Source organism: Camelus bactrianus, chromosome 29, assembly GCF_048773025.1.
Source record: "Camelus bactrianus isolate YW-2024 breed Bactrian camel chromosome 29, ASM4877302v1, whole genome shotgun sequence".
In the NCBI taxonomy this organism is placed as follows: Eukaryota; Metazoa; Chordata; class Mammalia; order Artiodactyla; family Camelidae; genus Camelus; species Camelus bactrianus.
The window spans coordinates 14,028,285-14,045,732 of record NC_133567.1 but is presented as its reverse complement, the minus strand read 5'-3'; the positions used below and the strand labels follow the sequence as shown (position 1 = coordinate 14,045,732).

General features: G+C 44.9%; 1 protein-coding gene across 1 annotated transcript; it reads left to right on the top strand.

Annotated features, from left to right (window-relative positions):
* The first annotated feature begins 2,100 nt into the window (after positions 1–2,100).
* On the top strand, positions 2,101–4,978 carry MSC (musculin). The gene is made up of 2 exons (XM_010967141.3): positions 2,101–2,898; positions 3,798–4,978. The coding sequence occupies exons 1-2, from the start codon at positions 2,389–2,391 to the stop codon at positions 3,882–3,884; spliced, it is 597 nt and encodes a 198-aa protein (XP_010965443.3). The 5' UTR covers positions 2,101–2,388; the 3' UTR covers positions 3,885–4,978.
* Positions 4,979–17,448: the final 12,470 nt, after the last annotated feature.

The window sequence follows — 17,448 nt, the reverse complement described above, 5'->3', positions numbered from 1 at the left end:
GGGGGGAAGGGAGAAAGAAGAGAACAGCAAAAAAAAAAAAGAAGAAGAAGAAGGGAAAGCAAAGGAAAGAGCTATGGGGGGAAAAAAAGAACGAATCCTTGGGGTCAGGCAGTTGCTTCAAGAAAAAGAAACTGGCCATGACCTGCCTCGCGTTGAGGCTGGGTACAGTTTTTGCGACTGTTTAGAGAAAATCTAGCGCTCTCTCTGCCATTAATCTTTTCTAAAGAAAGACTTTGTTCTGCACCTGTATAAACAATCCAGATTTTCAAAACCTATATGCCTGCCTCTAATGTGTGAGACTCTGTACTTATACTGATAGCTTCAAGTCATCAATAGGTGATGCAGAAAGCTGCCTGAGATCTCCCCTTTACATCTTTTTACTCCCCCTTCTCTTTTTACTTTTCTCCTTCGCCTGTCCCACTAGAGTCAAGTTCAAGCTCAGGCATCCCAGGAAGGATTTCTCTGCTCTGTCAAGTACTCCCTGGGTGTTCCCAGCCCAGAGAGAACCAAGAGCAAGGGATCTTTTCACTTAACTGCTCCCAAAGGAACCTCTCCCCCAGTTCCCCTCCTGCCTCACCACCACGACCACCAACCCCACACCCAACAAAATGACAAAATATACGGGGAGAAAAATCTCTGCAAAAGGGGGCGAACTGGAGGGGTTTGGCGAAACATCCCCACGGGAGACGAAGGTGGAATGATGCCTGAGTGATGAAGTCAGCCCGGGCCAGCCACCTGTTGCTGCACTTCAGGCAGGGAGCCGGGAGCATTTGTTCTGCTGGAGGAGGTGGTGGAGGGAGGCTGGCCCGGTGGCTTCTGCCCAATCCGCCCCGGGCTGCCTGCACATCTGTCTCCTTAAGCTTCACTCAGCTTGGGAAACTGTGGGCTCTTAGGAAAAGGACAGGTAAATACCTAATTTGCACTTGAAGATTCAATTTTCTCAGTGTAAAACGGAGTAACTAACCAAACCCCGACTTCATAGAGTTTTATTTTGTTGTTTTACTTTTGTGTGTTTTAGTTACTCAGTGGGCAGTCGCGTGGCGCCTGGAGCAGTGCCTGGCACACACAGCAGGCATTCAATATAGCTGGCCATTGGTGTCCTCTTCCAAAATGAAGTACACATCCCTAGGCCACGTTTTGCAAACGCCCCTCGAGTTAGAAAATGATGAGACCGCAGTTGTGTTTTGTCTCCTTTGAGGGGCGGAGCATACTTCTGGGTGCTGTTTTGTCTTTTTTGTTTTGTTTTGTTTTTACTTTGGATGATTGTGCTGCCTTAGCATCCAGGAGTGCTCTCTTCAACACACCATCTAAAATAGTCCATTCCCTAGACTATAACCTGAAGAGCTGGGGTAGGCTCCTCTGTCTTACGCACTGTGGTATTAAAAACAAAATTGACGCAAGGAACTCTCAAGACAGCAGAAAACAGCAGATACAGCATCCTGTGCTGTGTGGCCAGGAGGGGTGTAGCGACTGGAATACCGAAGGGCCAGGGATTCTACACATGGATTTTGACTCCATATCCTATTTACCACCCTGTTGATTTGGGGTCCTTAAAATCTACGTCTGAGGCTTAGCTCCGAGTTCTGCAAAGCGGAGATAATAACATTTAAATCACAGATGTTTGAAAATAAAGGAACCAATGTAGATGAAAGTTGTGTAAATCATTTATTGACGTTAAAGGAAAAGAGGGCAGGAAAATGAGAGGTAACTTGCAGATAGTTCGGTGTTGTTTGCTTGTTTAGCTTTTACTCTTTCGTCGGGCCAGGCTTGGATTGGCAGTCATACATTATGAGTGATGAACTTGGAAAATACAGTTCTGATGGAAAAAACTTGGGACAGAAGCAAAGGTCGCAATCCTAGGGTTTCCAAGTGTCCGGCAATCTTAGCCATCGCTAAGATGAATGGGGAGGGAAGTGGGTGGGAACGAAGGTCCCTCCTCCACTCACTTTACTCACACTTATCTCGCAGTGACCCGTCGGTGTGGCCCAGGGGCCCAAATCTCTGCTCAGCAGAGACTTCCCCTTCCCCGCCCCACCAGCAGATCCTCTGCACTCAGAAAATCGGTCCCCACCCTTTCCACGCCCCCGCCCCACCTCTTGCCCCACTTTCCAACCCCCTGTTCTTTGCCCGGGGTGGTTTGCTCCGAGCAGTATGGATAAATAGACCTGTCAAAAGGCGCAGCGCGCGGTTGTGAGCGCTGAGCCTGGGCCAGGGCGCTGACTTCTCGGCCGCGCTCTCACGGGGCAGCGGCGGGGCTCCGCGCTTCCCGGCCGCGGTATCTAGAGCTCAAGGGAGTTCAGCCTGTCCCCCCGCCTCCGCAAGCGAGCGGAAGGCGGAGACCGCGAGGCTGGCCTGGAGGAGGAAGGCGGGGACGTGGGGGACACAGCGATGTCCACCGGCTCGGTGAGCGACCCCGAGGACATGGAGCTGCGGGGTCTGCAGCGGGGGTACCCGGTCCCCGCCTCCAAGAGGCCGCCCCTCCGCGGCGCCGATCGCAGCTACATCTCGCCCAGTGACAACTCTTCTGCGGAGGAGGAAGACCCCGACGGCGAGGAGGAGCGCTGTGCCCTGGGAGCGGCCCGCGGCGCGGGAGGCTGCAAGAGGAAGCGGCCCCGGGTGGCGGGGGGCGGCGGCGGCAAGAAGCCCCTCCCGCCCAAGGGCTCGGCCGCCGAGTGCAAGCAGTCGCAGAGGAACGCGGCCAACGCCCGCGAGCGCGCCCGGATGCGCGTGCTGAGCAAAGCCTTCTCCCGACTCAAAACCAGCCTGCCCTGGGTGCCCCCCGACACCAAGCTTTCCAAGCTGGACACGCTCCGGCTGGCTTCCAGTTACATCGCGCACCTGCGGCAGCTGCTGCAGGAGGACCGCTACGAGAACAGCTACGTGCACCCGGTGAACCTGGTAGGGGCGCTGCGCGCGAGGCCCGGGGCGAGCGGCCCAGAGATGCCCAGCGCGCTCCCGGGCACCGGGCAGAGTCTAGTGGACGGGAGGAACCCTGAAGGGGGATGGCGGGTGGAGTCCGGACTGGGTGGTGAGGAGACCAGTTTAGTTTCTCCCAAATCATAGGAGATGCCAGCGGTTTTCCTGGAGGAGAACCATCCACCCTTCTGGGTTTGCATCATTCTGACCATTGTACTTGGTGCTTTGCCCAGTGACAGCTATTGGTTAAAATCCTACTTCCGGGGTGAATCTAGGTTCCATCTGAGTCCGTTACCCCGTTGCAGATTGCATGGCAAATCGCCCTTCCCTAACTGTTTCCAGCTGAGTGTGACAGGTTTGAATCAACGAGCTCTACTTTCTGAAAGGAAGGAGCAAAGGCCGAGCTCTTTTTTAAAAGACTTTGGATTTTTCAGTTCTTGAAGAACAGCAGAGGTTTCCCCAAACGGGATTTGTCTGGAAAGTCCCTCTCCGACTTGCCAACACTCTGGGCTTGAGAAAGATCATATCCTAGTTCCTACTTGGAGCGAATGGCTGAGTGTGTGTGTGTGTGTGTGTGTGTGTGTGTGTGTGTGTGTGTGTGTGTGTTAAGGAGAAGAAAATTAAGCGGCAAAATCCCTAATTCATGCAAGTTTCACCGAATCATCGTGAGGGCAGCATGGACGGACACCTCACGTCTCACGTTATCAAACTCCAGTAAAATTAAAGTCTTAGTTTAGAGAGAAAACAGGCAGATTCCCAGAATATTGACAAATTCAGATCTACTCAAAGACAGGGATATTCCAGGGTTCATTTTGGAGAGCGGTTTCGGTTTGAAACGGTTGTTTCTCCCACAGTATCTAATGCTCTTTTTGATTTTACAGACTTGGCCTTTTGTGGTCTCGGGACGACCCGACTCTGACACCAAAGAAGTTGCCGCAGCTAACAGATTATGTGGGACCACCGCTTAGAAGGAGCGCCAACTCGACAGGATTATTGGTTAAGCGCCTGTGTTTGGGGGCCAAGGAGAGAAGCGAGACCGCGTGAGAAACCCCAGAAATGGGAAGTTCCATTGGATTCTCCTAGACTCCCCCACCCCGGAACTGTGAACTCAACAGGTGGCGGGCATTGGGGGCAGAGCCTGAGGGTCGGAGGCGCAGCTGTCATCACAGGGCGCGGATCGCTAGGCTGCCACGCGTCCGGGCGACGACACTTTACGCACGGACACAGATCCAACCTTGGCTTTTAGCAGTGTAGACTAACCCCGGCGCTGCAGTCTGAGCCCAGGCCAGCCGCCCAAGCGTTAGTTTGCAAGCTAAGCCAGATACACATCTGCGGTGGCACGACTCTGCACAGGCCAGGCCCTCACGGTTAGGCAGTGGTTAGAACGCGCTCTCCATGGTCGGCTTTAAAAACAGAGGTCTTCACTTAAGACCTACATCGGGGTACGCTCTTCAGTTGCAAAGAGAGGAGTGTGGCACACCTGGCCCAGGTTTGTACCCTACAGGTCAGCTCCCTCTGCGGGACGGACTGTGCCCTCTCGGTGCGGGGAGATGGGGAGGCGCGCTTTCAGAGGCCAAACCCCGCTGGGTTTTCCCGGGAGCTTCTCAGCAGTTCGGCCTCCGGTATGGCGAAGCCCTTCACTCTCCGCAGGCTCCCGTCTCTTCCTAACCGGGCTCCAGTCTACCCTCCTCCCCTTCTAGGCTCGAACCTCCCAGAGGCCTCCCACCACCAACCTAGCTGGGCCTCCTTCGGGGCCTCTCTCTACTCCCTCCTCCCACACCTACTTGCAGCCCACTCACCCCACGTCCCCTGCAACTCCTGACTGTCCCCGCCTGGCCTCCCATCTCCAAGCTCAGGTGGCCTCCTCCTCCTCCAACACTGCCTCCCGGCGCCGCCCACGTTTTCCTCCGTGGCAGGACCTCGGGCTGGACCGCGGAGGCTGTTCGGTACCTAGTGACCTGCTCAAGGGGACCGCGTCGCTGCCCCAGGCTGCACTACCATAATTAGCAGATGTAAATAAATTTATTTTTTTATGAATAATAAAACGCGTTGTGAAAACCGAGTGCCCTTGGGGCATCAGAGTGTGGTCTTTGTTGCTCTTGAGCGAGCTTGGCCTGGGAATTCACTTAAAGGTGCCCTCTTGTCTCTAGGCAGGGATTGGGTCGCGTCAGCAGAAGGGCGCATTTCCAAAGGTAACTCTCATTAATTTCTATGGTTCTGATTCTTCTTCTCAAGGCAAGGGCTACTGGAAGGCAAACCCTGGAGGCTTGTTAGGCCCTAAGAGTCTTTTGGGGTCAGGGTCAGGTTGAAAGGTATACACTCTTCAAAGGCATATAGATGCACTTCTTTCTTCCTTACACACACACACACACACACACACACACACACACGTACATATATTGGACACTTTCATCAACCTATTAAGCACACCCCCTTGCCTACGATTGGGTAGTTCAAGCCCACACACCCGGAGTGGGGGATGGGTCTCCGGTCCAACTGACAGAATAAAACCGTAATACAAGGTGCCAATTTGCATTTCAGTAGCGCTTTTCTTTTTTTCAAATAATTCTTATATAGAGCTTTTGACGTAACCACCTTATTTTCCTTGTTATTTTCTTCCATTTCCACTGCAGTTTTCGCAGGAAGTAATGACTTGGGAAGCCCATGACATGGTGTTTTAAATGCAGGTCTTTTTTTTTTTTTTTAAAGGAGCATTTTCTTTGTAGAACATTTAGAAAATGTAGAAAAGTGTGAAGGGGAAAAACTACCTAAACAACTGTCCAATTTGAGGTGTGTCTGTTATTTTATAAAATTGAAAGGCAGTTTTCTTGACCAGAGAGAGAAAATACAGCTGGAGTTTAGGAGGTGAGAGGGAGGTGAGGAACGTGATTTCCTGTTTTGAATTAAACCAAACCAAAACTCTGGAGAACTGCTTTCTGGCACCATTTTCTTGGGCTTTTGTTCATGCTCAGTGGGGATCCAGCCCACAGGTCCAGTCTTCAGGGTAGGAGTCTGGGGGTCTAGTTACTTGGTTTCTGTGGCATCTGGCTCTCTGGTAAAAGAAAACCGGGGAGTAAGTAGTGACAGGAAACCTTACCATGGAGGTTAAAGGCACTTTGGCTGGTCGTAAGTTCTGGGTGCCTAGATGAAGGGTGTCGGCTGAAGCCAGCTCTTAGTCAAGGTCTTTTCCAAAGCTTCCAGCCAAGGAGGTCCTTTTCATGGAAAGGAGGCATCATAGTTTAGGCATCTTTTGAAGGTGAACCTTATGTCTGAAGACCCCTACTTGAAATCCAAGCTCTGCCACCCCACAGACTAGGGACCCCTCTCAACCTCAGTTTCCTCATCTACAAAATGGAATAATAACAGTGCCAGCCTCAGGAGACTGTCATCAGGAATAAATGTGATAACAATATTTCAGCAACTCTTCTAAGGCAGTGAGCAGTGCCCTAACTGCTGACTGACTACTATGAGAAAAGGGAGGGGAGGCTTTGGCAGAGAAGGACACTTTAAACAGGTGGGACATCTCAGGAATCCAGTCTTTAAGACAGGGTCCTGTTTTGAGATGCCTGGATGAAAACAGTGAGAGTAGTGCCCCACCAGAGCAGAAACAGAAAAGAAGAGAAAAGAGAAAAGGAAGGAAAAGAAAAGGAAAGAAAAGAAAAGAAAAGCTATATTTGTAGCAAATACAGATAAGAAAAAGCATTTGAATAAACAAGGAAATATTAGGGCACATTTTCATAAACCAAAGAAAATATTTTAAATATGTGTTACTATTACAATACTATTATATTCTTTCAGGACACTTCAAGGGCAAACTCACAGATTTTCTGCCCCTTATTCTGCCTCCCACACCCATTCAGATGGTACTGTTTGCTGACTCACAGACCCACAGTGTTGTACTCTGCAAATTCATTTTTTATTGCACTTGATAATCCGACAATTTACAAAGAATAAACAACATTTTCTCAAGAATGTTTTACTTCGTGGTTTCCGTAAAAAATCCAATGTCAAGAATTGTTATTTTACAAAAAGAGAAGAAACAGAGAGGCCAATTTCTAGTAAGTCCCAATGATTCAGTATAAATTGCTCAAGCTTCTGGGCAAGGGATGCTGTTGGGAGAAGCCTGAAGCAGCTTAAATCGGTCCTTCCTTGATCAACCGCAACTACTGACTATTCTGACTACCGTGTGCTCAAAGTGGTAGAAAAGCACCCCCAGACTTTCCTTTCTTCTATTTTGGCTTCATCATTTTCCTTTAGGGATTTGGGTTGGAGAAACAGCAGTTGGGGCTGGGGAAATGAGGGAATTAAAAAGAAAGAGAAGTAAGATTGTCTTTAGGGTTATTTCCATTTGATTCTACAACTCTGAGAGAAAAGTTGAGGGAAAAAAATTTTAAGAAATATAATGTAAAAGTACTGAATGACAAATCAAATGAGTAAATTGAAAAATATTCTTTAGGGGGCTTTTTGAGGGGCCAAAGCATTATTATTAGTGAGACTGACTCAACCAAAGAGAACAAAAATCCCCTTTCACAGGCTCTTCCTAAGATGAATATTTTAAAAGAAATGTTTTCAGCCCTGTAATTCTGAAACACTTCGGCATTGCTCTTGGTTGTGGATGGAGAATTGACCGGGGGCGTGTTCTTCTGCAATGAGCTTCCAGTTACAACTTCATGTTCTGATGGCTCCTTCAACAGACAGTGACAATGACCATTACAATTTACAGATGAGATTTTTTCCCCCAGTAATAAATGCTTCATAAATCAAAAGTAAATAAGAAAGACATCCCCGCTCCATAAAAAGAACTATGTGGAACATACCCTATTTTAATAGGTAATAGGTAGATGGTTTGCCTAATACTTTCAAAATAAAATGAAATGACCAAGAAAGTGTCTGGGAGGGCAAAAAAGTAGGTAAGTTCATAATTGACTTCTCACTGCCAAGCATCTGACTTCTGGGAGAATTCACTAAGAGGTACAGATTGGCTCCCTTTGTACTGGGCACCTGGCTACTCTCTTCCTACTGAGCACTTCAGCTTATCCACCTGAGGGTGGGCAGTGGGCTTGCGTCTTTGCACTCACCACCTACCATTCAGCGCCTTTTCTATGCTGTTTTGCCTCTTGTATTATTTTTTCTTCTCTCTCTCAGAACAGTGAAAAAAATGGTCCAGAGAAATCCCTGGAATCCATGACTCTAAGACAGTTTAGGAAGTAGCTGGAACCTGAAATCTACATCTAATTGTGTAAACGTAATTAGCACGAGAGTACTAGTGCCTTGAATGATCTCAGCCCTTGTGGTTCTCCTCTCACCATGATAGGTTATGGATCAGCTTTGAGATCCTTCACTGCTTGTGGTAAAGAGACTTGTGGAGCAGTTAAAGGCAGGAGCTGTCAGCTGGATGGAAATATGGTATTCGTATTGACTATTACTCTTATCAATAGAAATGGGGAGGAGTAGGGAGTAAAGAGCAAGAGGTTTTTATCTTTCACTTTTCTTTGTTAAAAAGTTTATATATTATTTTTAGAGTTTTTAAAAACTCATATTTTTTAAAAGGATTGCAAGCTGCCGTGTCAGATGTAGCTGGTTCCAGTCTAGCCCTGCCATCCACAGCCCTACACCCTTACCCATTTTCCCTCTTCTCTGTGAGGTGCGACTGATACATCCTACATCACAGACTGTATTGAAAATGGATTAAATGAGATAATTCTTTTAAGCACCTGAGCAATATTCTATAAACATTAATTTTTTTTTAAAAAGTTGAAGACTTGACTTCTTTCCTTCCTCTAATGATAGTTCTGCTGTCCCTTAATCCTCATCTGCACATTTGTCCTGCCATTCCCCACCATCACATTTATCGCCTTGCTCTTTTATGCCACATCTAGTTGTCCTATATTGTTGTCATGAAGGAGAAATTTTCATTTGGTTTTCTCTTTAAAAATGAAGATCATAAATAACACTTAACATCAAAAATTATACATAGGATACAAAACAAATCCATTTAGGAATGCAAGATGGACCAGTGGATTTTGATGTAACAGAATCCAAAAAGTTCATTGATATGATTTCAGATTTCACATTGTAGCCAACTTTTCAGAAACCATACTTGTGCAGTCTAGGTGTAGAATCAAAGAATATCACAATTACCTAAAACGGCCATTAAAACACTTCTTTCCTTTACAATTGCAACTTGGTGTGAGGCTGAATTTTCTTCCTATACATCAATCAAAATAACATATCACAACAGATTGATGTGGAAAGAAGAAATGAGAAGGCTCTCTTCTATGAAGTCAGATATTAAAGAGGTCTGCATAAATGCAAAACGTTGCCACTTTTCCCACTAAAATATTTTGGAAAACATAGTTACTTTCGTTGAAAATATGTTATTTACTTTCACATGTAATTAGTTCATTATTATTTTTAAATAAATTAACAGAAGTTTCCTCTCAGCTTTGACTTCCTATCCAGTAAATATCAACAGATACAAGCCACATAAACAAAAGTTTTTCAATGTCTTTAAGATTTTTTTCAAATGTAAAAATATCAGAGGCAAAAATGTTTGAGAACCACTGACCTAGATAATTCCTAAGGCCCTTTTCATTGATAAAATTCACATTTTCTTGATTTTTGTGGTGATCTCAGCAGGACAGGAGCCTGTAGATCACGTCCAGGTTGGATACAGGAGCAAACATTACATCCAAAAGATTCTCTGGAGAGGTTAAGATGACAACTTAGACGGGCAGGCCTTCTCCAGGCAACATGGCTCTGGTCTAGGCAGAAAAATCAGCAGGACCAAAGTGTGTACTGCTTCCACACAGGCTGTTCTCAGAAAGATCTCGGTACCATTTCCTACTCTTTCTGTCTCATACCCATCTCTCCTGTCCCTATAGGCTCTTAATTTTGAGCGTTTGTAGCCTCAGGACTGGACCTGGTTTTCAGATGAAAGAGAAAGTGATGTTCCAAATTCATGACGGTAAAATCCAATTTCTTTTGCCCCTATGTTAATATTCCCTGAGGGCTATGTTAGAATCATCTCATTATATAGCACTAATGTAAGAAATTTACTTAAGGAAATGGGGGAATCATTTGCACTGTTCCTCAGTTAAGAGTTTTCACGTGTAGGTTTGCCAAGTAGGGGAAAATATATTGATTCATGACAATGTTGATTAACTTCTACAGGGCACATCACTGAAGTAACTGAAGGCCTTGACATGCAGAATGTGAGTAGAAGAGAAACAAAAACAACAGCAAAAATGCACAGAGTCCTCAAATTCTTTGGAAGCTAGCATCTTCAAATGCAAAGAAAGGATCCCATAAACTCAAAAGTTCAGTAACATGAGGTCCAGGGGACTTGGATGATCCTTGAAGAAACTGTTCTGAGAGCCAGGAATTAGGAGGGAGTATCCTCTTGCAGAAGTAATAGCAGAAACTCCTCAGGCTGAACCCAATTAAGGAGCATCAAAGTGGCCAAGGGCAGTGCTGGAAGGGGCGGAAGCCAAGGCCTCAGGAGCCTGAGGGGAGCAGGCGGGTGAACCCAATGTACACAGAGAAAAGGAGGGAGCGGTGAGGGGAGGAAAGACCACAGTTCTAACACTGTCTCAGACCTCCACATCACCAGGCTTAGGCTGGATGCTATGTACTAAACAGAACATCTTCAGCGCTTCTGACCAGGCACTGTACCACTCGCTGTTTACATGCACACAACGGTCTGGCAATCCCTAACTTTTATGTGCTTTCATGACAGGTTTCCCTCAAACAGTGTTGATGGAGTAGATCAAGCTATCCACCTCCTCTGTCTGACACCATTTCTTTGGATGCTTGGGCTGGGATGGGGTTGGCTGGACTAGACGATGGGGAACTTAACCATCAAAGATGGTTTCTGGTGAACCGGGCCTCCCATTGCCCACACGCTTGTGGAGGGCTGGTCCAGGGACCTGCTCTAACCAATAGAAGGTGGCAGCAGTGACTCTGACAGTTCCCAGCGTAAGCCTTAAGGACTAAACACTTCTCCATGCACTTATTTGGGATCCTTGAGCCTCTGTGTGAGAATTCCAACCATGTTTCTGAAGGGACTGCATGGAGAGGCCACAGGAGAGAGACCCTAAGAACTGAGGAGCCCAGCTGACAGTGAGGACTGAGGCCCCACATGGATGATCCCAGCAGAGCCAACAGTGGAGGTGTCTTAAGGAAAGTGAAGAAGCTCTGGAGGACAGATGGCAGAGGTAAGCCATCCCCACCAGGCCCTGTCCTAATTCTTGACCTGCAAAATTGTGAGACATAATCATAATACAGTTGCTGTTTCAAGCTACTGAATTGGGGGTAGTTTCTGAACTCAGCAATAGATAAGCAAAACATATTGTCAAGTCAATTTCCACCTCTGCCATTTATTCAAGAAACACTTACTGATCATCTGCTATGAGCCAGGACAGTGCTGGATGGAATGAAATGAATGACAGCGTTGCCTGGCCTCAAAGAGCTGCCAAGGAACAAAGAAAGGGATGAATGGACGGATCGTTGAAGTACGGTGTGCCGAGTGCCATGAGGGAAGGTGATGCTCTGCGAGGAAGGGCACAACACCCAGCCTTGGATCATCATGGAAGGTTTCCCACAGAGCCAACAGGTGAGGCCAGTCTGGACAAAGCAAGAGAAAGGCTTCCAACTCTAGTCTGATGACAAGGGTAACGTCCAGTATGGCAGTGAAGAACACAGACTCTTACTAGTGACTTAACATCACTGAACCTCAGCTTTCTCTCTTGTAAAATTAAGATAGAATAGAACCTACCTGATGGGGTTGTTCATGAAGGTTCAAACCAGCAGTGAATGTCACACACTTAGCACAGGGCCTGGCATCATAGGTGGTCAACAAATGTGAGTCTGTTAGTTTCAGCGTCAGTGACACCTGCACACTGAGATGACCGTTTGAGAAAAGTCATTTTCTCCGCATGGAGGAGAAATTGCTAGGAATCTCTCTGACTACTCAGAGTCCCTGATTTTTCCTTAAATCTGAAAATTCTCAGCCTTTAACTGTGATTCTGTTTCAGCTCTCCTCTAAAGGGATTGGCCTCTTCCAAATTTTGAAATCTCCAAGGTATTGATCTGCACGACAAGCAACACACCTAGATCACTTTGGGGTGTGAGGATAGATTGTTAAAATATATGTGCATGGTTAGGACAGCTGGATAGAAAAATGTGAACATTGATCATACGGCCATTATAACATACCGGGGTTAAAAACAGCACCAACCATCTGTGCTGATACAGATGCACCCACAGTATGCACCCCTGCCTTTCAGCTCCCCTCCGATCTGGTACAGAACCTCTGCTCTGGAGGGAAATTTAAGACCCTCTGACCCAAACTGTCCTGGACTAGAATTCACAGACTCTGAGTTTCCCGTTGGCACTCGGCCCACTCGATCTGAAGGACACCAGCAGATAAGGATTTGGCACCACGACAGCTATTTTCTGCAGCTGCTTTCGAAGAGCACTGGCCAAGCACTGGGGAGGCTGCCTAGGGTGACAAGTGGGGTGATGTGAGAAACTGACTAGTTGGGTGGCCCCGGGCAACCACTCCCTTTTCCAACTTTGCTTTCTCATCGAAAATGAGGGGCCTGGGCTGGTTGAAGCCTCCAGCCTCTCTCAGTTCTAAAGTGCCCCCTTTGTTGTGGGTCTTCTGAATGCCGTCGGTGATGCTTCCTGCAGTTTGTTGGTACATCACAAACAGGGAGGCTGAAACCCTGAGCAGAAGGACAAAGTCCACCATAAACGTTCTAGATGAGTTCAAACCCCGCAGGCATCTTTTGACTTGTCTGTTCTATGGAAGAACTGTGCTATTTCTGCGTGATTTTATTGTCAATTGTAAACTTCACTACAGACTCTTCATTTCTATGATAAATGCTCAGTCTTACAAAGGTACTAAAGTCTTCTTCTGTGTGATACAGAAATCGAAAAATAGTAAGTTTTGATGTTTAAAGCTATTTCTTTCTGAAGGCAGATTTTCATTAGTATTAGAAAATATGATAAGACAAGGAGATTTGTCAGGCCTTTGAACAAGTGTTCTATGATGATATTTGATTTGCCCCAGATTCAGAATTATAGTGGAAAAACATCAGATCCAAATAAAAGAAACTTCAGAAAAAAAAAGGCAAACAAAAAAAAAAAAAGGCTTTCTTTAATATGCCTAGAAGCCTAGGAAATGTTGACATCTGTTCTCTGGTTCTGAGAATCGAGTGAGCCTTTCCTTCTTTAGGTAGGTTCTTTCCCCACTGCTACTTTTGTAGTTTTCACCTGTGTGATTTTTCAAAATTTTGGTTGGTGCTTTAACAGCACACTTTGTAAGTTTGTTTCACGTCTCAAGATGTGATTCACCGGAGCCTGGGCTCTTAGAATGCTCACTGGCATGCAGTTTGCAGGATGGATTGAAGGAGGTCCCATCTGGACAGGCCAGGCAAGAGAGACCGAGCCCTGAGGCTGAGAGTGGTGGTGGGGACACAGGGGTGAAGCTGAAAGACATTTTACAGCTAGAATTGAATTGACTGGATTGTAGACTGGATGTGGGTGATGAAAGACAGGAAGAAATTAATGATGACTACAAGGTTTCTGACTTGGGCCAGACAGTGTACATACAGTATGTCATGAGTCATCATTTATCACTAAAGTTTAAAAGGGCAAGTTTGAAAGAGTACAGAATTTAGAAACCCTACCATTCATTCAGGAACTCTACCGTGCATGGGCCTAACAAGATTCTTATCAAATTTGGTTTTGTTCCAGGGATTCAGATTCGAAGTGGGTACACTAACAGCTCAGAGCCTAAGGAGAGACAAGGACTACTTGGTTCAGAGACACAAATCTTGGAAACAATGTCCCTGCCCCAGTTCTGCATGACCATGGCTTGCTCTTGTTACTGAACTGTAAATGCCTTCAGCACAGGGGTCATGGTTTTCCAGTGTGTGTTTTTATGAAATTGTTTTTCTGGTACAAAGCAAGTGCTCAATAAATATTTAATGAATTAGTGCTAATAGAAAATAGTTAATGCTACTCTTTGGTTTAAATTATGTTTCTGTTGTGAAATGATGGTGATTTGGGAAAGCCTGCTCTCTAGAGACACCTGAGACACGCAGTTGTCACAGAACAACCAGGACACTGCTTGACCGGTGACACTGGTCCCTGGTGCACAATGCAGCATGCCATCTCTGCATGTGATCTGATGGTTCCTGGGATCCTTCAGACAGAAAGGAGACTTATTGAGTCAGTATCATAAAGCACAAAGCTTTAAAATTGGAAGAGACACATTAATATTGTAAACATGCTAAGTCTCATGCTATGCACTTTACAGATAGTAACCCTTTAAGTCTCTCATTAGACTATTAGTAAGTCTGTGATTCTCTTCTTTTACAGAGAGGAAAACCGAGGGCCACAAAGCTTGAGTAACTTTCCAAGGGCCACACAGGGAATAGGTAGCAGACTCAGAGCTTAAACCCAGTTCTCTTTAGTTCAGCATCTGAACCCTTAACCAGCCCCATCCCATTGCCTCCCCAAGGATGTCTCCACCAACAAGGCCACCTTAGCCTTGGGTGTGACCTAGGGCCAATGGATGAGCCACAGGGTTACACTGGCTCTGAGTTCTTCAGCTGGTGTGGACATGGGGAAAGAAGCCAGGGTCTGTCTGCTTAGCTGGCAGTGCCAACCACAGCAACCCAGGGAAAGGCACTTGAAATCTATAAAGATATCTGTTCCTCTTTGGTTGTGTTTTCCTCTTTATTTTCTGAGGAAGATGATTTGAAAAACACCTGATGTCTACATGCTGAGCTGAAAGACGTAGATCTATCCTTACCTGGAAAGTTTAGCTCAGAAGATTGTACACTCTTGAAAAGCCCAGCAGAGGAGGCAGGAAGTGGCTAATCTGAAGATCAGAGACGAACCACTGGAGGGCAAAAGGAGGTGGGGAGAGCCGGGAAGGGCCATGACTGAGGGCCCTTCTCACCACAAGTGTTCTCTGATTGTCTCCCCACCCTGCCTACAATGGCCAGTTGGATTAGATGTGCCTAATAGATCATTGTTTAAGTCAGCTGAGGAAGACATAACTTTCCACTAGCAACAGGTGGTTCCTTGCATTATCCATTTTCACAAGGACAGGACAAGAGATAATATGTCTGAATTGAAACATGTGAGAATTAGGGTACCCCTAAGGAAGCTGCCTGATAAGAGGTGTTTTAACCATCTGGGATTAGGGATTGCCCAGGAAAGCAAGGGTGTTTTTTCAAACATATGAAATCAATCAATGTAATCTGTAACATATCACCTTATAGAATAAGGGAAAATAAAAACCCACATGACCATCTCAACTGACACAGAAAAGGCCACTGACAAAATTTAATACCCTATCATGATAAAAAAAAAAATTCAGAAAAGTAGAAAAAGAAGGGAAATTTCTCCATATCATAAAGGGCAATTATGAAGAATCCACAGCGAACATCAAACTCAACGGTGAAAGACTGAAAGCTTTCCCCCTAAAATTAGGAGCAAGTCACAGATGCCCACTTTCCCCTCTGCTGTTCAATATTGTGTTGGAATTTCTATCCAGAGCAATTAGATAAGAAAGACAAATAAAAGGCATCCAAATTAAAAAGAAATAATTAAAACTATCTCGTCTCCGATGATATGATCCTAGTCCTATATACTTACAGTAGAGTCCACAAAAATCCACAAAAAGCTGCAAAAGCTAATGAATGAATTCAGCAAAGCAGCAAGATCCAAGATCAACACACACAAATAAGCTGCTTCTCTATGCTAGCAATAAACAATCTGAAAAGAAATTTTTTAAAAATTCCATTTGTAATAGCATCCAAAAGTATAAATTAAAACAAGAAGGTGAAAGACTTGTACACTGAAAACCATAAAACATTGCTTAAATAAAGTGAACAACTAAATAACGGAAAGGGGTCCCGTGTTCATGGATTGGAAGACTTAATATTGTTAAGATGTCAGCACTACATAAAGTGATCTACAAATTCGATGCAATCTCTATAAAAATTCCAATGGCTTTTAGGCAGAAATGGAAAAGATGATCCTCAAATTCATACAAAATTGCAAGGGGCCTCCAACAGCCAAAACAATCCTGATAAAGAATAAAGCTCGAGGACCCACATTTCCCAATTTCAAAACGTACTACAGCAATGCTACGGCAATCCAAACAGTGTGATATTAGCATAAGGATAGACTGAAGACCAATGGACTAGAGTTTAGAATCAGAAATAAATCCATACATCTATGGTCAATTGATTTTTGAAAGAGTGTCAAGACCATTCAATAAGGAATAATGGTCTCTTCAACAAATGGCACATTGGGGTGTCCACATGCCAAAGGGTGAAGTGGGATCTCTACCTCACACAGCAACCAACTCAGAATGTATAAATGACTTAAATGTAACAGTCAAAACCATGAAACTATTAGAAGAAAACATGGGGTAAATCTTCAAGATGTTGGATTTGGCAGTGGATATAACATCACAAAAATGAGCAACAGCAACAAAAAGGACATATTCGACCTCATCAGAATTAAAAACCTTTGTGTATCAGATAGTATTACCAAGAAAGTGAAGGTAACTGACAGAGTGAGAGAAAATATTTGCAAATTGTGTTCTGATAAGGGTCTAGTAACCAGAGTATGTAGAGAAGTCTTACAGCTCAATAGCAGAAGGACAGTCTAAAATTTTTTCGAATGGGCAAAGGACTTAGATATTTCTCCAAAGAAGTTATACTAGTGATTAACACGCACATGAAAAGATGCTTACCATCATTAGTCACTCGCAACATTTGAAACAAAACCACAATGAGTTACCACTTCACACCCACTAGGATGGTTATGCTAATAATTATAAAGAGGACAGTAACAAGTATTGGTGAGGATGTGGAGAAATTGTAATCTTCCCACATTACTGGTGGGACTGTTAAGTGGTTCAGCTGATGTGGAAAACAGTTTGAGAGTTCTTCAAAAAGCTAAACACAGCATTATCATATGATCCACCAATTCCACTCCTAGGATTGAAAACAGGTACTCAAACAAGGATATGCACATGACTGTATATAGCAGCACAATTCACAAAGCCCATAGATGGAAACAGCCCAAATGTCCTGAATAAATAAACCAATTGTGCCATCACCATACAATACACTATTATCAGTCATAAAAATGAATAAATGTCACAATGTGGATATTCCTGGAAAACAATATGCTAAGTTAACGAAGCCAAGCCAAAAGATCACATATTGTGTAATGCAATTTATAGGAAGTATCCAGAATAGATAAATCAATCCATTAGGACAAAATGCAGATTGGTCGGTTGCCAGGGCCTGGGATGAGGGGGAACAAGGAGAAACCCCTTAAAAGGTAGTTAGTTTGTAATGATGGAAATGTTTACAGACTAGATGGAGATGGTGGTTGCATAACATTGTCAGTGTACTAATGTCCACTACATTATTCACTTTAAAATTGTTTATTTTAATGTCATGTGAATTTCATCTGAAAAAAATGATGTTTTTA